At 47.5% G+C, this 22,035-nt stretch overlaps 1 protein-coding gene and 1 pseudogene across 2 annotated transcripts in view; both read right to left on the bottom strand.

Annotated features, from left to right (window-relative positions):
- Positions 1 to 11,535: 11,535 nt before the first annotated feature.
- Positions 11,536 to 22,035, bottom strand: part of ANXA3 (annexin A3) — a 29,749-nt gene continuing 19,249 nt past the window's right edge. The window contains exons 7-13 of the mRNA XM_083571765.1: positions 20,945 to 21,024; positions 19,317 to 19,373; positions 18,236 to 18,329; positions 17,999 to 18,094; positions 16,402 to 16,460; positions 14,431 to 14,553; positions 11,536 to 11,929 (exon numbers count right to left, since the gene is read on the bottom strand). Of these exons, the coding sequence (XP_083427891.1) occupies positions 11,870 to 11,929; positions 14,431 to 14,553; positions 16,402 to 16,460; positions 17,999 to 18,094; positions 18,236 to 18,329; positions 19,317 to 19,373; positions 20,945 to 21,024 (569 nt within the window). The 3' untranslated portion in view covers positions 11,536 to 11,869. The remainder of the gene's footprint in view (positions 11,930 to 14,430; positions 14,554 to 16,401; positions 16,461 to 17,998; positions 18,095 to 18,235; positions 18,330 to 19,316; positions 19,374 to 20,944; positions 21,025 to 22,035) is intronic.
- On the bottom strand, positions 12,496 to 12,973 carry LOC310742485 (small ribosomal subunit protein eS25-like; annotated as a pseudogene). The gene has a single exon. The product of its transcript is annotated as a small ribosomal subunit protein eS25-like (transcript).

The raw sequence follows: 22,035 nt of genomic DNA on the forward strand, positions 1-22,035 counted from the left end.
AGCATTGCTATCCCTGATTATGGCGTCAGAGCATAGCCGTCATAGTTAGTAGCCACTGACATCCTTCTCCTCCATGAATTTGTTCAATCCTCTTTTAAAGCCATCGAAGTAGCCATCATTGCCCCACGGGAGAGTGAGCTTCACCGTTTAAATAAGCACTGCGTGAAGATGTACTTTATAATAATAATAATAATAATTTTTTATTTATACCCCGCCCTTCCCGGTTCAAAAACTGGGCTCAGGGCAGCTAACAACAAATTTAAAACACTTAATTGTAAAAGCAGTATAAAATACAGTATAAAAACATGAATAACAATGCAATTCAAAGTTCAGAAATCAATTTAGGGGAAATCCATCTAATAAGCATTAGATAATCACCAGGGCTGGCTGAATGAGTCCTACTTGGGCCAGCGAGGCGGCCAGGGGAGAATTAGCTGTGGGGTCTCAGAGCGGGTGATCTTCATAAAAAGGGGAGGGGAAGGGAAGAGAAGGGAAATAAAAGCTCAGGCTGAATTCAAATTAAAGATCAGGTGGAATAGCTCTGTCTTACAGGCCCGACGGAAGGAGGTTAGCTCCTGAAGGGCCCTAGTCTCATGGGACAGAGCATTCCACCAGGTCAGAGCCATCACTGAAAAGGCCCTGGCCCTGGTGGAGGATAGTCTGACTTCCTTAGGGCCCGGGATCTCTAAACTATGGTTATTCAAGGACCTTAAGGTCCTCTGCGGGGCATACCAGGAGATGCGGTCCCGTAAATACTTTATCTGCTGTGAATCTTGCAACATTCACTCTCATTGGATGTCCACAAATTCCAGTGTTACAAGAAGAGCTTTTCTCTCAGCCCTTGCTCAGCGCTGTGCATAATTTTATAAACTTCTGTCGTGTCACTTCTAACTCGTCTTTTCTCTAAACCGAAAAGTCCCAAACGCTGCAACCGTTCTTCATAAGGCAGTTGTCCCACTCCCTAGATCATTTGGGTTGCCTTTTCCAAACCTAAGAAGAGTCTGGATCAGCCCAATGGCCCATCTGGTTCAGCATCCTGTTGTCACAGCGACCAACCAGGTGTGTATGAAGGAAATCCCCAAAGCATTGTTCCTGAGCTCTGCTCCTACCCCTTGCTTGTCTGGCTGGAGAACAGAGAGGGGTGTGTGTAAAACTAGCAGCCTATGCAAATGTAAAATTTACATCCCTTACCCCACCCACTTTTGTCTCTGCCCCGCCCACTAGGGGCGTGTGTGAGAGGTTGCTCAGAAAGCAATGTGACACTCAAGTTAAAAAGTGTTCTGCACCCCCAGCTGCTGCAATAACAACAACAAAAACAACAACAACAATTTATTTATACCTCGCCCTCCCCAGCCAAGACCAGGGCTCAGGGTGGCTAACACCAGATATAAAAACAATTGATTAAAATACAACTTAAAAACAAGATTAAAATACAACATTAAAATGCAGCCTCATTTCAGTGGAAACTCAAATCAAAAACTTTTTAGGGATGAAAACGTCAAATCTTTCACCAAGGCCAACTATCCAGACTGGTCCTACGTGGGCCAGAAAAAAGCCAGGGAAGTCCCCAAATAGGAGTTCCATCACAGAAGGAAAAAGGAAAAGGAAAGAGGGGGAAGGGATCAAGTTTATTCCAAGCCAAAGGCATGGAATCCTTTGGCTGGTATTGACTGTCAGTATAAGCCAGGGGGACTATATTGAGGAAGGACAAGGTACTATTAGTTTTTGTCCTGGTTTCAATTATTTTGCTGAACTGCGTATTTAAAATGTGTTCATATTCTGGTGATGGAATATAAGACTTTTTGTGGGGAGTGTCTCAAAAAGAGGATAAATGTATGGAAATGAAATGAATGAAACGAAACTATACGAAATGAAAACTTGGCTCGGTCACCATGCAGGAACTCCTGTCTTTCAATTTCGTATTTTAAGCCAATTTGCCTAAAAATCCAGTGCTGTAACGACAGTGAGAGAGTCGCCTCACCTGCTTATCTTGGGGAAAATATTCCCCGTGAAAAGCAGGACTGGCTGGATGGGAGAGGAAAAAAAGTCACACACACCCCATCTCCAACAAAAAATAATAATCTAGGAAAGTAATTAAGATTTCATGTGCATCTGCTGCAATGCTCCACTTGTTTTGACTTCATTAACCGTCAGGGGATTTTGCTGCAGAAGTGAGCCTGTGCCTCTGAGCAAATGTATCTAATCCAGGGATTTCTGTAACAATGAGTGGGTGGAATTTCAAGGCATACTCTTGTATCCGAGGCATGAAAAAGACTCTTTTGTAGGTCGCTCCTCATCCGAGGCATGAAAAAGACTCTTTTGTAGGTCGCTCCTCGTCAGCTGAGGGACTTTACACTGAAAGGAAGAATGCGGGGTGGGTGGGGGTGGAGAATGGGATAATTCCAGCCCGGCTACCGCGGTGAAAAACCCCTTTTTGTCGCCTGAAGTGCCAGATTCCAACTACTGCAAGGGAAAGTTGGCTTTATGACATGAACCCGGCGCAATCCGCCCGGCTCTCCCCTCACCCACCACACTGCCGCTCCCGGTATAGTAGCTCATTAAGCAATTTGCTGAGTAGCCCTTTTCTCTTCCCCGCTGTCAGAGAAGGCTGCGTTCAGATGGCCATCGCCGGGCGGACGCAAGCGGCGCTGCTAGCGCAAGGTTGCGCAAGCCACAAAAGGAGTTGCTTTCCTTGGCAGATCTCCGAATCCCGACTTATTAAGGCTCTGCCAACCACTTTTGTCCTTGACAAGTGACTCTCTCCGCTGCCAACACTGGCGTCTCTGTGTGAGCCTCTTCTGTAGGGCCTGCTGCTTTCCAGGACAATCTGGCCCAGCGAGAAAAAGCTGTGCTGTCCTTGGGCGAAGACTGTGGTTGCCCTTCAGGAGAACACCCCGAGCTGTTCGGTGGAACGGGAAGGAGGAGAAAATCGGAACGGATGGTTTCCCCTGCAACAGATACAACCATAAAGCAAAGCTCTGGCAATATGCTGACCTTCAAAGAATGTGTGGGGACAAGATAGATCTCAGCATGGTTTGCAATGGTTTTGGCATCCACTGGTTTAAAGTAAAGGTAAAGGGACCCCTGACCATTAGTTCCAGTTGTGATCAACTCTGGGGTTGTGGCGCTCATCTCGCTTTATTGGCCGAGGGAGCTGGCTTACAGCTTCCGGGTCATGTGGCCAGCATGACTAAGCCACTTCTGGCGAACCAGAGCAGCACACAGAAACGTCGTTTACCTTCCCGCCAGAGCGGTACCTATTTATCTACTTGCACTTTGATGTGCTTTCAAACTGCTAGGTTGGCAGGAGCAGGGACCAAGCAATGGGAGCTCATCCCATTGCGGGGATTCGAACCGCTGACCTTCTGATCAGCAAGTCCTAGGCTCTGTGACTTAACCCACAGCACCACCCGCGTCCCTTCTATCCACTGGTTTAACCACCACCAAAATAGGGGCTTCTGTAGCCTTTCCCAGGCTACTAAGAAACTCAGAAACTCAGAATGGGTGGGGGAACAGGGGTGGGTTTTTGTGAAAAATGAAACTTTTCAAACTAGGCTAGAGCAGGTGTCAGCAATTTCAGCAGGGGGCCGGTGAACTGTCCCTCAGACCTTGTGGAGGGCCAGGCTATATTTTTTTTTGGGGGGGGGGGGAATGAACGAATTCCTATGCCCTACAAATAACCCAGAGATGCATTTTAAATAAAAGCACACATTCTACTCATGTAAAAACATGCTGATTCCCAGACCGTCCGCGGGCCGGAGTTAGAAGGCGATTGGGCTGGGTCTGGCCCCTGGACCTTAGTTTGCCTACTCATGGGCTAGAGTTTCGGCAAGTGTCCCCCCCCCCCCCCCGCTGTCCACCAAGCACAACTCAAACATTCGTGTTCATTTCCCTAGTCCAAAATGTCACAGCCATATTGCTTTCTGATGTGTGTTTTTTAGACATCTTGCCATTCCTTTGCCAATTGCACCAGCAAGCGATTTTCTGACTATATACATTTTTCGTACACGTTAGTTGGCTGGGGGACTGCCTTGCAAAATTCAGAGGTGCATGAAGGTCGGAGGAAGGCTGTTTTCCAGTTCACATATTGGTTCAGAAAGTGCAAGTTCACCAGATCCCTCTTTAGATGCAGGTTGAAGCAGCTTTCTTGCCCATCCCTGATGGTGACCTCCTGCGGCCCCAAACGCAAACAATAAACACCTGTCTGAAAGCAACCTTTGTCCTGATAGCTGAACCGTCTCTCCTGCTGCAGACAAAGCATTTCTCCATATAGGAGTTGCTGGGGGATGACACCTCTACACCTCCATTTTCCCTGCATTCCCCGAGGTATTGGGCTGGCCACAGGTGGAAGCAGAATACTGGGTTAGATTGATTTCTGGCCTAATACAGGACAGCTTTTCTTATATCCTTAACTCAAGGTCTCTGGAAAACTCAGAAGGCAGGCCTGAAAGCAATGGCTATCCCCTTTTTAGTTGCAACCAGCTCAGGAGGTATACTGCCTTGAACCACTGAAGTTTCATTTAGCTGCCATGGCTAATGGCCACTGAGTGATGTGAAATCCTAGAGCTTGTCAAGTCCCATTCAGAAGCACCTGAGCTAGTCAGAACATGGCAGCCAAAACCGTAAGAGAGGGGTTGGGAAAAGCTCGGGGCTGGTGGCCAAATGCAGCCCTACAGGGCTCAAGGTTCTCCCCCAGGCCACGTCCAACTGAGCACTTTTGCCTGGCTGGAATGTGTCCTTAAACTCTGATCATGCGTCTTGGTTGCTGGAAGGGAAGATGATGGTGGGTGTGCATATAGGAACATCCAGGGTTTGTTTGTTCTTTGCATGGTTGGAAAATGCCTGTTGATGGCATTCTACCATTGTACTGTTGTGATTTTATTAACTTATGGTCTCTGTGTGTGGTTTGGGAGCTGCACGGTCAGGGAAAAAACAATGCTGTCCAGGGTTGTAAAGACTGTGGAGAGAATAACTGGGTGCACTCTTCCCACCTTGGATCAAATCTACGCTTCCAGGTGCCATAAGAAAACTGCAGAGATAGTGCAGGATAGTGCGCACCCCGGAAATGATCTCTTTCAGCTTCTGCCTTCTGGAAGAAGGTACGGGGTTATAAAGACTAGGACTAGCCATCTGAGAAACAGTTTCTATCCAAACACGATTTTGATTTTAAACTTAGTGTAAGGTAATCTCTATGGGAGTATATTGTACTTAATTATGGGGTATCAGAGTTTTTAGGGGGCTAACCAGGCTGGGATAGCTGGGATAGCAGGCTTGAGGGTTTTTGAATGTCTGATGTAGATTTTTTCAATTTTGTTGTTCTGTATGAGACAATGACAATAAAGATTATCGTATCGGAATGCAGGCTGCTGTACAGGCCACCTCCATTGCCCCGCCCACATTTGCACTTGGCCCTGCCTACTGTCATGGATTGGCTGGACACCGAGGAATGGTGGGAGGAACCAGCTGGGCAACCCCAATGGGAAGAAGGCTCAGAGCCTGGGGATTGGTGGTGGGATGACAATGAGTGGTCAGAGGGAGAAGACTGGAAAGAGAAGGTTTTTAAAGTTGGAGAGGTGACAGGGATTAGTGAGCAGGAGAAGTCTGTGGCAGAGCGAAGTCCAGAATCAGGATCAGAAACTGAAGCAAGGGAGGAGGGAGGCCAAGAGGCAGAGATGAGTCCGGGAGCCATGGGTGGCTCCCTCTTCTGCTGTGACAAACTTCCCTCCCTACTTGTCTCCCAGCACCAGAAGAGGCATGAAAAAGGCGGAGGTGAGGTTAGGTGCAGGCAGGCACCGTCTCCTTGGGGAAAGCCCTGGAGAGGACTTAGACAGCTGTGGGCAGGTTCAGCAACTGGTTCACGGGGGCAAGACCTGAGTTGCTGTGCCCATTAGGCCAGACATTCCTGTGCAGATCCTACTTTGGAGTTAACTCGAACTTGCTCTGCATGGTTTACTGCTCGCTCGCCCCTGGCATGTGGCTCCCACCCAGAAGGCTGCCCACGAGGGAATATGGCCCTGATGCTTGGAAAGGTTCCCCATGATGAGTTGAGCAAAGACATTTACATGAGTGGCATTTGCTGACCACCCTCCCACCCGCCACCGCTTTGTTCCTATCAAGGATGCTCCCCCATTCAAAGCCATGCTCCAGTGCGCTGCTTCCGTCAGTGTTATTAGGGCCATTCATAAAGGGAAATCTCACACAAATCTATTCCCAGCGCTCTGTCCTAATCAGGGCAGTGTCTTAATTGACATTGCTTTGCAAGCCCCAAAAAAGAAGAATCTTGCAGAAAAGCAACACCACCAAGGCTGGCTGCTTTGAGGTCCCTGCAGCACATAATCTAGGCCAAGCTTTCACCAACTTTGTGGCCTCCGGCTATTTTGGACTACAGCTCCCATCAGCCCCTGCCAGCCCAGACCACCTCATTATCTGATGGGCTACAAGTTCTGAAAACTCTGGCAGAGGAAACCTCATGCCTTGCACCTCTACCCACAAGAGGCTGGAAGGATAAGGAACCGGCATAGATCGAGCCAGCCCTGGGGCGAAGAGCTCATCTCAAGCATGCCCGTTTCAGTAGAATCCCTGGGAAAGTGTAACATGTAGCCCAGCCACACAACTGGAGTGTTTTTGTTGGCATTCGACTGTCTCGAGAGACAATGGAGCGTGCTTCCGATGGTGAGGTCAAACTACTGTGTTAGCAGCAGCAAAGTGACCTCCTCAGGGTGCAAGCCTGGGAAGTGTGTAGAGAGGTCCTAGACTGGTGGTCCACTCTTGGCCTGGTGGATGTGGTCCAAAGGAAGGCAGAGCAATATGTAAGGCTGGCCAGTCGAAGCCGTTTCTCAGGTGTGGCCACTGTCGTACGCTGACAGCTTCTAGGAGCCACAGGTAGGAGCTGAGTGCAAGGTGTGGACCAAAGGTGGACAAACTAGCCTAGGAGGAGCATGATGTGTCCCTCACCAGAGGTCCGCCCCTCCCCAAACACCCCTCTAAAGTGGTAGTCTAGGAAAAACTTCATCACTACAAATAAAAAGGTAAAGGGACCCCTGATCATTAGGTCCAGTCGTGACCGACCCTGGGGTTGCGGCGCTCATCTCACTTTATTGTCCAAGGGAGCCGGCGTACAGCTTCCGGGTCATGTGGTGAACCAGAGCAGCACACAGAAACGCCGTTTACCTTCCCGCCTATTGATCTACTTGCACTTTGATGTGCTTTAGAACTGCTAGGTTGGCAGGAGCAGGGATTGAGCAGCGGGAGCTCACCCCATCGCGTGGATTCGAACCGCTGACCTTCTGATCAGCAAGTCCTAGGCTCTGTCTTTTAACCCACAGCACTACAAATACTTTCTGCTTAATATAGCAGAGAAGCCCACATACAGGGTTTTCCATAAGCATGCCGCCACCTGGTGGCAACTTGTGAAAGGAACATCAGATTGCTGCCAACAAATTTCATTTAGCATTAGGAAGAGCTAGAGAGAGAATGCTGTTTTGCTACTGCTAAGGCTTGCTCTGATTCCCCCAGCCTGGAATGATAATTTGGGAGTGGGCGGGCAGGGAAAACAATGCCGTGGGGAGTGGGGAGAGAAGAAACAGCTTGCAAAATGTGAAAGAAACTGATCTGGCTGCAACAGTAAGACAACACCCCTCCCAATCTTTCGTCTTCCTCGGTGGTGACAAGTGAGATCTAACCCAAAGGTCTGGCGGCCACAGCTGCAAGGGGAGGAAGTTGGAAGTGCGAAACAGAGAAGAAGAAAAAGGAGAAGCAGTTTAACTGTGGTATAGCAGCAACTTCTGTTTTTCCTCCACAGTTTGCAGAGGACCAGGGGAGGGGGAAATTTGGACTGCGTCTTTATCTTGCACGAAAGTGTACACAGCCCCCACAAGCACACATGGGGTGTATAACTCAACAGGAAAGACTCCTGTGTCCCAGCCATAGCTGTCAACCATCCCTTATTTGGCGGGAAAGTCCCTTATCCCAGTGTCGTGTGCCGCTGCTGTCCCTTATTGATGATGTCCCTTAAATTTCCCAGGTGTCAAAGGAAGCAGCTCCTCTCCCTCCTGCCTGCCGGCCAGGGAGGAGGGAGGCTCCAACTGTGTTGCTTGGCTGCGTTGTTCATCCAATAAGGAGTCTAAGAACGACTGGGGTGGGGTGGAGCTTGCATGCCTTGTGCTGATCAAATCGGCTGTGTTGCCTGGGGACTCGCCTTTGCTCAGCGCTTCCCAGCGGAGAGGTGACGGTGGTTTTCCTTGCTGCATCCCCTTTGCCGGGTTGCTGCGCTGTGGGAACCACCGCTTGAGGCTTCGTTTGGCCGCTGGTTGACTAAAAACCCTTATTTTGGCTGCTGATCCCTTATTTTCGAGGCTGCTGGTCCCTTATTTTCAAATCTGTAAGTTGACAGCTATGGTCCCAGCCCCAACTGAAATGAATTGGGAGCAGAACAAGCTTCTTCCTGGATTTTGCTCCAGGCCACCCAACACTCTCCTTAGCTCTTCTTTAACCTCCCTCGTTTCCAGCAGGTATTTCTACTTTAATTGCAGGCATTATTGTCCCTGTTTAGAGGTGGGGGCCATTCAAACCTCCAACTCATTGCCCTCTGGCCTGTAAGTTCTTCCTGCACCACGCCTAGGTATGTGAGGGTCTCTTCTGTGTATGTGATTTCTTATCGTAAGGTAGAAAGCACTCTGCACAAGCTCAGTGGCACCTTTAAAACTACAGTGGTACCTCGGGTTAAGAACTTAATTCATTCCGGAGTTCTGTTCTTAACCTGAAACTGTTCTTAACCTGAAGCACCACTTTAGCTAATGGGGCCTCCCACTGCCGCCGCCGCATGATTTCTGTTCTCATCCTGAAGCAAAGTTCTTAACCCGAGGTACTATTTCTGGGTTAGTGGAGTCTGTAACCTGAAGCGTCTGTAACCTGAAGCATCTGTAACCCGAGGTACCACTGTACAGGTGTTTCAGATCTGAAACCATGGCACCAGGAACAGGTCAAGGAAAGAGAACTAAGCATGGGCTTCTGCAAAGATAACCCTAATTCTGACAAACTTGTCTGGAAAAACCTGTGATAATGAGGTCTGGAATACTCTATGTGTATGTGTGTCAAGAAGATCCATTTCCTTCCCAACTTTTCTCCTCCTAACAATATCTGCATTCGGCATCCTGAATCACAGAATTGTAGAGTTGGAAGGGACCCCAAGGGTCATCTAGTCCAACCCCCTGCAATGGAGGAATCTCAGCCAAAGCAGCCATGACAGATGGCCACCCAACCTCTGCATAAAAACCCCCAAGGAAGGAGAGTCCACAACCTTCACAGGGAGACTGCTGCACAGCTGAACAGCTCTTATTGCCAGAAAGTTCTTAATGATGTTTAGCTGGACTCTCGTTCCTTGTAACGTGAAACCATTGGTTTGAGTCCTGCCCTCGAGAGCAGGAGAAAAGAAGCCTGTTCCGTCTTCCATGTGACAGCCCTTTAGATATTTGAAGATGGCGATCACATCTCCCTCTTAGTCTCCTCTTTTTCTGGCTAAACATACCCAACTCCCTCAACCATTCCTCACAAGGCTTGGTTTCCAAATGCTTTATCATCTTGGCTACTCTCTTCTGCACACATTCCAGCTTCTCAATATCCTTCTTAAATTGTGGCACCCAGAACTGGACGCAGTACTCTGGGCGTGGTCTGACCAAGGCAGAATACAGCAGTATTAGGCCTGTGGGTTAAACCACAGAGCCTAGGACTTGCCGATCAGAAGGTCGGCGGTTCGAATCCCCTCGACGGGGTGAGCTCCCGTTGCTCGGTCCCAGCTCCTGCCCACCTAGCAGTTTGAAAGCACGTCAAAGTGCAAGTAGATAAATAGGTACCACTCCAGTGGAAAGGTAAACGGTGTTTCCGTGCACTGCTCTGGTTCGCCAGAAGCGGCTTAGTCATGCTGGCCACATGACCCGGAAGCTGTACGCTGGCTCCCTCGGCCAATAAAGCGAGATGAGCGCCGCAACCCCAGAGTCGGTCACGACTGGACCTAATGGTCAGGGGTCCCTTTACCTTTAGGACTTCCCTTGATCCGAACACTAGACTGAATCTGAACACTGTTGATGCAGTCTAGAACTGCATTAGTTTTTTTTGCTGCTGCAACATGCTGTTGTCTCATGTGATCTACTTAAGACCCCCAGATCCTTTTCACATGTACTACTGGCAAGCCAGGGATGGGAAATGTGTGGCCCTCCAGATGTTGTCAGGACTACCACTCCCATCACTCCCAGTCTGAATGGCCAGTGGTCACAGACGATGGAAGCTGGAGTCCCTCTGGAAGGCAGGATTTTCCAGGAGGTGTTTCAAACTGGAGACATCAGTGTGTGGACCTGGGGCCTCCGGCATGCAACTGAACCAGGCAACTTGTATTCTCTCTCCTCCTTGCCGTGGGACATTAATCCAGTGCTATACCAGCTGCACTGGCTCCCAGTGGAGTACAGGGTCAGGTTTAAGGTGCTGGTTTTAACCTTTAAAGCCCTACACGGCCTGGGACCCTCGTACTTATGGGACCACCTCTTCTGGTATGCCCCACGGAGGACCTTACGGTCCGCAAATAATAGTATCTTGGAGGTCCTGGGCCTCAAGGAGGTTAAACTGGCCTCAACCAGGACCAAGGCCTTTTCAGCTTTGGACCCAGCCTGGTGGAACGATCTATCGCAGGAGACCAGGGCCTGCAAGACCGAGCTGTTCTGCCTGGCCTTTGGTCCGGGCCCAGTTTGACCCCCCCCATGGGACCCTGTAAGTTACCTCTTCGGCCCTTTTATCGGCTCATGTGGAACAAACATGGATAGCCAGCCCTGATGAATACTTGAGGTTCCCAACCCCTATGGTTGTAATTTCATGGGCAGTCATTTAATTTTATCCTGATTCTAATTTTAAGCTGTATTTTAATCAGTTGTTTGATGGTGTTTTAATGTACAGTGGAACATCAGGTTAAGAACTTAATTCATTCTGGAGGTCTGTTCTTGACCTGAAACTGTTCTTAACCTGAAGCACCACTTTAGCTAATGGGGCCTCCTGCTGTTTCTGCACAATTTCTGTTCTCATCCTGAAGCAAAGTTCTTAACCTGAGGTACTATTTCTGGGTTAGTGGAGTCTGTAACCTGAAGTGTCTGTAACCTCAAGCGTATGTAACCCGAGGTACCACTGTACTTGACATTTGATGTTAGCCGCTCTGAGCCCAGTCTTGGCTGGGGAGGGCGGGATATAAATAAAAATTTACTTACTTACTTACTTACTCAAAATGTGTCGCCAGCTGGCAGTGGGCCACTTCCTTATTGCCAGCTTTCCTCTCTCCCTCTCCCCAAGAATCTAACTTATAATAAAGTCAGTGTCAGCTACATCGATTCTGCAATACAGCTTGAAAACCACAATGGCTGCACGATGCTTTAGAAAAAACAGCAGCACGTGCTGATAAGCTAGATCTTCGCATATAAAAGCAATAATAATATGGGGTTAAAGGATTTTTTTTTGGCAGGGGGAAGCTGTATTCAAATCGTGAGAGAGAGCGCTAGATACTGGATATATACAACTCATTGATTTATATCTTTCATATATCTAGGCTGATTCCAACCTCACGGATATCAACGATTTCTTTAGCGCCAGCAGATCTGGCCCGTACAATTTCGGGCGCAGGTTTCATCCGACGGCGCAGCGTGTGTGGCGGCAAATGTCATCGATTGCCTGGAGGGAGGTGCTAAAATAAGCATCTGCTTGTTACGGAGCCTAATTGAGAAAGCGATAAAGAAAACACGGTGGCAATTTTACACTCGTTTAAACATTCAGAAACTCCGCAGAGGAGGACTGCAGCTCAAAGCAGGAAACTCCAGGGCTCGGCGCTTCATCCCCATCAGTCGTCTCCACCGCAGATCCTGAGCAATGTGGCCTCATAATCCCCAGAAGTGTCAGACTGCAAAGGGGGTAAAACAAAAAAACAGTCAGGAAGCCACATTAAAGAGGCACGCTTCAATCTCTTCACGTGGTAAATCCATTTATAGACAAAAGCAGCACTGCGCTGCAGTTATGGCTGCCGGGCCACATCACCCATTAAACTAACTATGCCATAGAGCAAGACCCAGGCCATGGGAGGACCATTAAACTGCGCAAAGGCTTTCCTGTCTAGCAAGAGAACGCTGCTGCTATAGAGAGAGGGCTGGCGAAAGGAAACCTTTAAAAAAGACATCTGGATCCCCCATAAAACCACCAAGTTAACAGCTGAGCTTGTTTTCCACTCAAATGATAGCCTGGGGAGGCCCTCATTATCAGCAGACATCTGGGCAGAGAGCTTGTCTCCGCAGTCTGTCTAGCCGCAGCCTCAAGGAAGCCTCAGCTTTTCCACTCGTGGGCATCTGCATATGCAAACATGGTTGCTGCCACACAGATTTCCACCACCTGCAATATTTACTTTGAGTTTTATTTTTTATTTTTTGTAGTGGTGGTTACAGTTTTAAAGCATCTTCTTCTTTTTTTTCCAGGAGTTCAAATTATTTTAGTTTAGTCATTTACAGAGTCTAAAAACCTCCCAAGAACCTTTTATGCGTTCTCCCCAGCAGCTGGTGCATCTCCCCCCTTGGTGTTTCGGGTGTAGATGACCTGGGCTCTGTGCTTGGACACCAGTTTGATTAGGCCTTTGCTGAGAAGTTCCTGGAGCCAAGGAGCCTCAAATCTTCAGCCTTTCAGAGACAGGTGTGATGAGTTTGTAGTTTGGCACCTCCTTGCACAGCTTGTCGTAAGTAGCTTTGTCAAACAGAACAAGGTTGTTCAACTTGTCTCTTACTTTCCCTTTGGACCACTTCTTCTTCTTGGCTTTTCCACCGGACTTGTTGACGGGGTCCTTGTCCTTCTTGGCCGACTTGCCCGCGTCCTTCTTATCGTCCTTTGGCGGCATGGTGCAGTCGGAATGGCTACCGTCGCTGCTTCTCCCTCAGCGATTTCCGGCCAGAAAAGCATCTTTTTTTTCCTTTTTTTTTTGGGATATGCAGAAAATGCATAGAGGACACAGGGCTCTTGTGACCTTTCCCAGTGGTGCAGATCAGCATGACAAGCTAGACTGGCTGAAAGTCCCTCTTTTGCACAAGGACTGAAAAGTCCCTCTTTTGCATCTGGGCATCTGGGGGGGGGGGCACAACAGGCTAGCTTCTGGGTGATTGAAAAGAAAGCTTCAGAAGCTCCAGTGCCTGTGAGTGGAAAAGCTTAAGCAGAGCTGCGTGCCACAATTTCGTATGTGACGTTTTCCCATCAATGAGGACCAGAAACTTGCTTTTAAAAAATGATAGCGGAGGTTCTCAGAGATTCTATACTCATGGCCAGGTTCAGGAAAGTACTTACCGTATTTTTCGCTCTATAGGATGCACTTTTCCCCCTCCAAAAATGAAGGGAAAATGTGTGTGTGTCCTATGGAGCAAATGCAGGTTTTCGCTGAAGCCTGGAGAGCGAGAGGGGTCGGTGCGCACCGACCCCTCTCACTCTCCAGGCTTCAGGCAGCTATCTGCAAGCTTCCCCCGCCCCAGCCCCACGGCTAAAAATGAAGCCAAGGCAGCAAGCAGGATAAATTGTTTTCCTTTATTCCCCCCCCCCCTAAAATCTAGGTGTGCCCTATGGTCCGGTGCGCCCTATAGAGTGAAAAATACGGCAAACATTTAGCAGTGTGTTCACTTATGCTTTCTTGGAACAGCACTCAGCGTCTTGAGCGAAGTCACGTTTTGGCCAGTCATTTTACCTTCTCGCAAACCTCTGCAATAGACAGCATTGTTCAAGCCCAGAAAAGCGTGAGAATGTTTGAAGCCTGCAACACAACCCCAGGTTGCCAGCTAGAACTTGGTAGGTTTACGGGACTCGGGCAGCACTGTGGTCTAAAACCACTAAGCCTCTTGGGCTTGCTGATCAAAAAGCCGGCGGTTCGAATTCCCATGACAGGGTGAGCTCCTGTTGCTCTGTCCCAGCTCCTGCCAGCCTAGCAGTTCGAAAGCACACCAGTGCAAGTAGATAAATAGGTACTGCTATGGCAGGAAGGTAAACGACATTTCCGTGCGCTCTGGTTTCCATCACAGTGTTCCGTTGCGCCAGAAGTGGTTTAGTCATGCTGGCCACGTGATCCAGAAAGCTGTCTGTGGACAAACGCTGGCTCCCTCAGCCTGAAAGCGAGATGAGTGCCACAACCCCCTAGTCACCTTTGACTGGACTTAACCATCCAGGGTCCTTTACCTACACATGCTGTCAGGGCTGAGAGAGCCCAGGTGACGTTTAGGGATCTGCCCCAAGGAACAGAGGGCAAATGTTCCTTAACTTCCATCACCTTCCATCTCCCTCTGCTTTCCAACATTGTCTTTCATGTCCAAGACCAAAGAAGTGGATTCACACACAGAGAGAGAAAGAGATCTGGAATGTACCTGAAGCAATTGAGGTACTCACTTTAATAGCAGAATACAAGGAGACGCCGTACAGTTTCTTATATTCAGCTCGAATATCCAAGAGGTCAATCTCTGACCTGGATGCCAGAATTCTGTTCAGTGTGAATTCATCTGTCCCAGCCCCCTATCAACAAGGAAAGCGATCATCATCTTCATCATCATTATGATTATTTATAAATTTTGTATACCACCCAATACCCCCAGGTATCGGAGTAGTTTCAACACAATATAAAAACACAAAAACACATAATAAAAAAACCAAAAAGAACCCAGTAACTCCCTCTCCCATTTTAAAAAATTGTTGCATTTGTGTTTCAGAGCTACTGACTCTGTACTTTGAAAAGCACGCACACACACACACACACACACACACACACTATTTACGTGTTTTGCAAAACACTGCAGAAATCTTCCCTCTAATTCAGGGATGCCCTGGCATTCTCCAGATATTGTTAGACTTCATATCCCATCATGCTGGCTGCGGCTGATGGGAACTGAAATCCAACGGAGAGCCCTATACAGGCTCGTCCTCCCCACCTTTGTTTGGCAAGGCTGCTCCATAGCGACACCACCTATACAATCCTCACCAGTGCAGAGCTTTTTCCCTTGTAAGATTTAGTGCTATGCTGCCTGCAATCTTGCAGGAAATCTTCTCCAGGGTTCCAAATTCAGAGAGGTATTGTCCTTGCAGTGTAGGACAGGCTGAGACCATTGCACATGTCTTGTTTTACTGTCCATTTTATGAAGTAAAAGGTAAAGGGACCCCTGACCGTTAGGTCCAGTCGTATCCGACTCTGGGGTTGCGGCGCTCATCTTGTTTTATTGGCCGAGGGAGCCGGCGTACAGCTTCCGAGTCATGTGGCCAGCATGACTTAAGCCGCTTCTGGAGAAACTAGAGAAGCACGTAAATGCCGTTTACCTTCTCGCTGGAGCGGTACCTATTTATCTACTTGCACTTTGACGTGCTTTCGAACGGCTAGGTTGGCAGGAGCAGGGACCAAGCAACGGGAGCTCACCCTGTTGCGGGGATTCGAACTGCCGACCTTCTGATCGGCAAGTCCTAGGCTCTGTGGTTTAACCTATTTTATGAAGTAATCAACGACAAATGTTTGTGCCTCAATCTGAAGGAGAGGCTAAACTGTTCTGATTCCTACAGGGTTTCTCTTTTTATTGAATAGCTGCAGGCATGGCAGTATGGAGAAAGGAGCAGAATATGGGAGCAACGCCATGAAACTACACAGCGCCGGATTTATGTATAAGCTAAACAGGCTATAGCTTAGGGCCCCACTCCCTTGGCCCCCCCCAAAAAATTTTTTTCACTATAAACATACTTCTTAATTGTATTTCAGTTGAACAATTACTTTGATAAAATACACATTTTGTTATGTGCAAATGGCTTTAGAGACCTATTACAGTGGTACCTTGGGATGTGAACGGGATCCGTTCCGGAGCCCCGTTCACATACTGAACATAACATAAGATGCAACAGCGCATCTGTGTGTGTCGCGTTTTCCCGCTTCCGCGCATTACATCATTTTGACCGTCTGCGCATGCGCGAGCGGCAAAACCCGGAAGTAATGAACTCCGTTACTTCCGGGTCACCGCAGAGCGCAACCCGAAAGCACTCAACCTGAAGCGTATTTATCCTGAGGTACCACTGTATGCCCATAAATTGCCATTTAATATTCTACACAAAAAACGGCAACAATTTGTTGTTGACAAAGGACAGCTGGACACTTAAAGGGCCCCATTACCTTCAGTAGCTTAGAGCCTCATCAAACCTAAATCCGGCCCTGAAACTACGTCGTCATAAGACCTGAGTGGTACTTTTTAACCGTATAGTTTTATCTCAAAGCATCTCCTTCTGTGAACAGATTCCAATTGTATGTTTCGACCCAAATATTCCTGTTTCCTTTGTACGCCGATAAAGGTTGAACGACTGATTGAAGAAGGCAGCGTCTTGTGTCCTTACCTTCAAAGACTTGTGCAGCCTTTCAGCAAAGAATGCTGGAGTGTTGTTTGCACATTTGACTATCAAAAAGAAAGAAAGAAGAGGGTTAGCAGTTGACTCCATTATTGCATTTTCTTTGCTGGAACAGCTATGGAGGAGTGTCAAGGTTGTGCAGAAAAGTGAAATTGGTGGGCAACCACAGCGTTTGCAAAACATACAACCCTCATTCAGAGCAGATGCATGGTTAGTGCATTCTGTTCCGTGCTTGTTTACAATGCCTTTGTCGGTATTTTTTCTTACTGCTGCCCCCTCGTGGGTAATTATGTTAACTGCATTTGCACATAGTGATGTATGGAAGTGAGAGCTGGACCATAAAGAAGGCTAAACAAAAAAAAAAATTCCTTCCAGTAGCACCTTAAAGACCAACTAAGTTAGTTCTTGGTATGAGCATCGAAGAATTGATGCTTTTGAATGATGGTGCTGGAGGAGACTCTGGAAAGTCCCATGGACTGCAAGAATATCAAACCTCTCCATTCTGAAGGAAATCAGCCCTGAGTGCTCACTGGAAGGACAGATCCTGAAGCTGAGGCTCCAAGACTTTGGCCACCTCATGAGAAGAGAAGACTCCCTGGAAAAGACTCCCTGGAAAGCGAAAGGCTGAGGGCACAAGGAGAAGGGGAAGACAGAGGACGAGATGGTTGGACAGTGTTCTTGAAGCTACTAGCATGAGTTTGACCAAACTGCGGGAGGCAGTGGAAGACAGGAGTGCCTGGCGTGCTCTGGGCCATGGGGTCACGAAGAGTCGGACACGACTAAACGACTAAACAACAAAGCATTTGCACAACTCTGCAGACTTCCTTTAGAACAAGTCAAGCCGTCTCCCGAACTCCGTGAAAATGCAAGGGGAGCTTCCATTTTCTTGCAAGTACTAAACTGGATTTGGGGAACTTCTGAATGTCCCCCCCAAAAATAATTGACACCATTGCACCACTTTAAAAAAATAAATTTAAAAATCTGCATGAATGCTTTTGGGGATTTTTTTTTTTTTGAGCTCTGAATGTTGTGGCAAAACTGAGCAGGTTTATTCATTTATTGGTGTGAGGAGAAAGAGATGAAGATAACAAGACTTACCCATTGCATCAGAACATTTACAGTTAGCAAACATATGTGTATATATATATATATATATATATATATATATATATATATATGTATGTATGTATATGTATATATATTTATATATATATATATCTCCAAGGGCTTTAATTTTAGGATTCAAACCTCAAAAATGTCCCAACCACCTAGGCTTGGGTGTCAAGCATTTTCTTTAATTCTGCCCTTGTTAAAAAAGAAATTCACTGTAAAACACACATGCAATAACAGAAATAGAAGCTCAGGTAAGTGCTGCAGTACTGAAAGCTCTACTGAAAGCAGTACTGAAAGAACGATTTAGTGCTTCTGTGCATGCGCAAGCGCCGAAACCCAGAACTAACCGTTCCGGTACTTCTGGGTTCGGCGCGGTGCGCAACCCGAAATCGCGCAACCCGAACTGTCTGTAACCCGAGGTATGACTGTAGTTATATCTCACACAGACCCATTTCCCTCAAGTCCTCCTTACCTATGGCCAGCAGCAGGTCTTCAAAACTTCCTGAGGTTTCGCTCTGGATGCTGTCTTCCAGTTTCTTCCCACTGATATTTCTGTATTCTTCAAAGGCTTAGGAATGACAAGAGATAAGAACGCCAGCGCTGTTAAGGGGCATCTCCAGGCGGTAGAAAAATTCGCAAGACCTGCCCTTTTCGCCTCCCTTTACTGAATAGCACAGAAAAAGAGAGAACCCCCAGAATGGTTTCTCACTTAGTTTCAGCTGAGGAAAACTGCTGAAGCACAGAACCTCAATGAATTTGCCCTCGTCGGTCCCCCACCTCTTCTCGCCTGCGTTGTACAGGATCTAAAAGAAGAAGAAAAAGAGAACTAGAGATTAAAAGCTTGCCTGTATTCTTTGCCTCATCTCTGTAGCATTCTAAATACTTCTGAGGTAAGTTAGCCAGGTGCAAAGGAGGAAGGTGGGCTCGTGCACCTTTAGTTGTTGAGGGAATATCAGCCCCTTCTGCTGCTATTAAAGGTGCAGAAGCCCTCAGACACCAGGAAGACATTTTTTAAAAAATAAGAAATGGGGGAAATATATAATTTACCTTAAAAACCAATATAAACAATTAAAATTATTAGTCAAATTGGAATAACACTTATAGTTTCTCCCGTGGTCTCCTCGCTGGCCCAAATAGGACTAATTTAGCCAGCTAGCCCTGGTGATCATCTAATGTTTATTGGATGGATTTCCCCCCTAAATTGATTTTTGAATTCTGAATTTATTGTTATTCACGTTTTATACAGTATTTTAAGCTGTTTTTTGTTGCATCAATTAAGTGTTTTACATTTGTTGTTAGCCGCCCTGAGACCGGTTTTCTGAACTGGGAAGTTGCTGAGTATAAATAAAAATTTCTTCTAACTCTCCAATGTCCTTTTGGAGCTGCAGACATCCCGCTATCCCCCCCCAAATGCTTCTTCAGAAGGATGGAGCAATCCCAGCCCTGCACAGCTTATGATACGATATGCTACGATAATCTTTATTGTCATTGTCCCATACAGAACAACGAAATGGAAAAAATCTACATCAGACATTCAAAAACCAACAAGCCTGCTATCCCAGCTATCCCAGCCTGGTTAGCCCCCTAAAAACTCTGATACCCCATAATTAAATACAATATACTGCCATAGAGACTACCTTACACTGCGTTTAAAACCAAAATCGCATTTGGATAGAAACTGTTTCTCAGGCGGATTGCCAGCTCAGAAACTCTAAGAAACATTTTTAAACAGCTCAGAAACTTCCCGATTGGCCAAACCTGCAGCCGACATCTTTCTGAATTGCTATTACCTGAGCGTCCTTCTTTGCTGCCTGCTCATCCGGTCTTTGATTCTCATCTCTTCGGCCCTGTGATCACATTGAGAGAGGTTTTAAAAGCTAAATAGAATAAGAGCACCCGTCACATTAAACAGCATTTGGCACCAGTCCTGTGTCACAAGCAAAAGGGAGATCGAGAACAGACATGACAAGGTTTCCTTTGCAGGAGGCCACAAGACTTAGGGCACTCCTGTAGCAATGGATTTGCATGCAAGTGGCACTGTGGATTAAACCACAGAGCCTAGGACTTGCTGATCAGAAGGTCAGCGGTTCGAATCCCCGTGACAGGGTGAGCTCTCGTTGCTCGGTCCCTGCTCCTGCCAACCTAGCAGTTCGAAAGCACGTCAAAAGTGCAAGTAGATAAATAGGTACTGCTCCGGCAGGAAGGTAAACGGCGTTTCCGTGCGCTGCTCTGGTTCGCCAGAAGCGGCTTAGTCATGCTGGCCACATGACCCGGAAGCTGTACACCGTTTCCCTCAGCCAGTAAAGCGAGATGAGCGCCGCAACCCCAGAGTTGGCCATGACTGGACCTAATGGTCAGGGGTCCCTTTACCTTTAACTATATAGGTTGAGCAGGCATTACCAGGCACCAGTCTCCCATGGGTGATGCCCCCACCCCAAGCAACAGATTTGGGGGCAGGAGAAGGGTCAGCTGAAGCAAAGGGCTTTGAATGCAGAAGAAGGGGTGGAATTTGGTAATATGGCGCCCCGGGCACGAAATTTGGTGCCCACCGCTAAATATGTCTTCTTTTCACAACAATTCATTTGGGTACAGTTGCTTTTTATGGATCTTTATATATATGGATCTTTAAATATAGGTTTTATAATCATCATTATTTTGTGCCCCTTTGACTTGGCACCCCGTGTGAGGGGACAGCCCACACTGCACTAAATCCAGTGCTGGCAGAAGGCTCTGGGTTCCATTCCTGTCATTTCCAGTTGGAACTGGGAAAGAGTCTTGCCAAATGCTGAATAAGTCCTCCCATTCAGTATAAGGTGGACCAATGGTTTGACTCAAGGCAGTTTCCTACGCTCTGAACTGTGTATTTATAAGAGCCAGAGTGACCAGTTACTGTATTTTTCACTCTATAAGACGCACCAGACCACAAGACGCACCTAGTTTTTGGAGGAGGAAAACAAGAAAAAAAAATATTCTGAATCTCAGAAGCCAGAACAGCAAGAGGGATCGCTGCGCAGTGAAAGCAGCAATCCCTCTTGCTGTTCTGGCTTCTGGGATAGCTGCGCAACCTGCATTCGCTTCATAAGACCCACACACATTTCCCCTTACTTTTTAGGAGGGAAAAAGTGAGTCTTATAGAGCAAAAAATACGGTATATAAGCCAATGCAGCTGTGGAGTTCAACATTTATCTCATGCACAGCCTTCTTCTGAACGTGCCATCATTATCGGAACTCAGTGCTGGAGGAGATCAACAGCATTTGGACCCAACGTTTGCCATAAGGCCTGTTGAAAGAGAGGTGTAGAATCCCAAAAAGAAACAATACCACAAATAAGCTAACGGATTTGGGAATCTTGGAATCCCAACCTGGCCGTAAACAGGCAAGGCACAGATAACAAGAGAATTGCTGGAGGCTCTCTTACATCAGCCAGAGTTAACAGGGCTTGTCGGAAGTCGCCAGATGTGTCGGAGCTGATGTCATCCCCAAGACTCTTCTTATAAACTGGAAAGAAAAAGCCCATAAGCAAAATTTCAGGGACCAGGAGCAGTAAGGAATGCCATGCGTACGACAATTCCCAGGCTGTAGACCCCATCTTTAGCCTCACAAAGGCCACAAAAGTGTGAATGTGAGTCCTCTTGATTCTAAAGCTCTAATTTTGGCCCAGAGGCAAAGAGAGGCTGCCCCACACAGCTGTGCCTCAATATCCTAAATCTGAAAGATGCCTTTTGCCTGACAATGGGCCTTGGAGCATGGAGGAAATTTCTAGAAAGGCCTTAATGGCTGAACTTTATTCTTGGAAGCTACAGACCACAGGCTAACATGTGTCCTTCTGGAGAAGCTGCAAGGTATCCTGGGAGCTGGATAATGAAGGTGCCAGATGTGGGAGGAAATTCCACAGTTTAAGGGCTGCCACAGAGAATGGCCTCTCCCAGGCCACCCCACTCACCCTAAACCTCTGGAGAACCGGCAAGGACCTTTAGTGGCCGGAATGGACCTGCTTAAATCACCCTGCTGTCATCCCAGTTAGATGATATTCTGATAAAGGCAGATGTGAAGTCAAGCCTTTTGTCAATGGAAGAAAGGTATGGCTTTGCCTTACAGCCAGTCCCAAGGGGCAGATTATGGGCCAACTTCAAAGCCATTGTCAGGGAATTGCCATCGGCTCAGAGGCAAGAGATAGAGGGGCAGGTGTGTTACAGGGAGCCTCTGAAAATCTTGCGAAGCAGTTCCTCTTCCGGAGAGGAGGAAAGCCCCACCTCCAGTGGAGCGGAGGTGAAAGGACCAGAGGATGCTAGGAAGAGCCTTAACACTGCGCCTGAGCAAGCTGGAGAGGAGGGAAGCACACTCTTGCCATCGCCCATCATGCGCAGTAATCTGAGGCACAGGGAGGGGCGGAAAAGGCTGGGAGTGACAAAACTTTTATGTTGGGGGAGGTACAAAAACAGACCACTCCCGGATTCTGCTAGCGATTGAGCCAGACATGAACTTACGACGCTCTTCACTGTAAATAGT

The sequence above is a fragment of the Podarcis filfolensis genome (genome assembly GCF_964270895.1).
Source record: "Podarcis filfolensis genome assembly, chromosome: 9".
Classification (NCBI taxonomy): Eukaryota; Metazoa; Chordata; class Lepidosauria; order Squamata; family Lacertidae; genus Podarcis; species Podarcis filfolensis.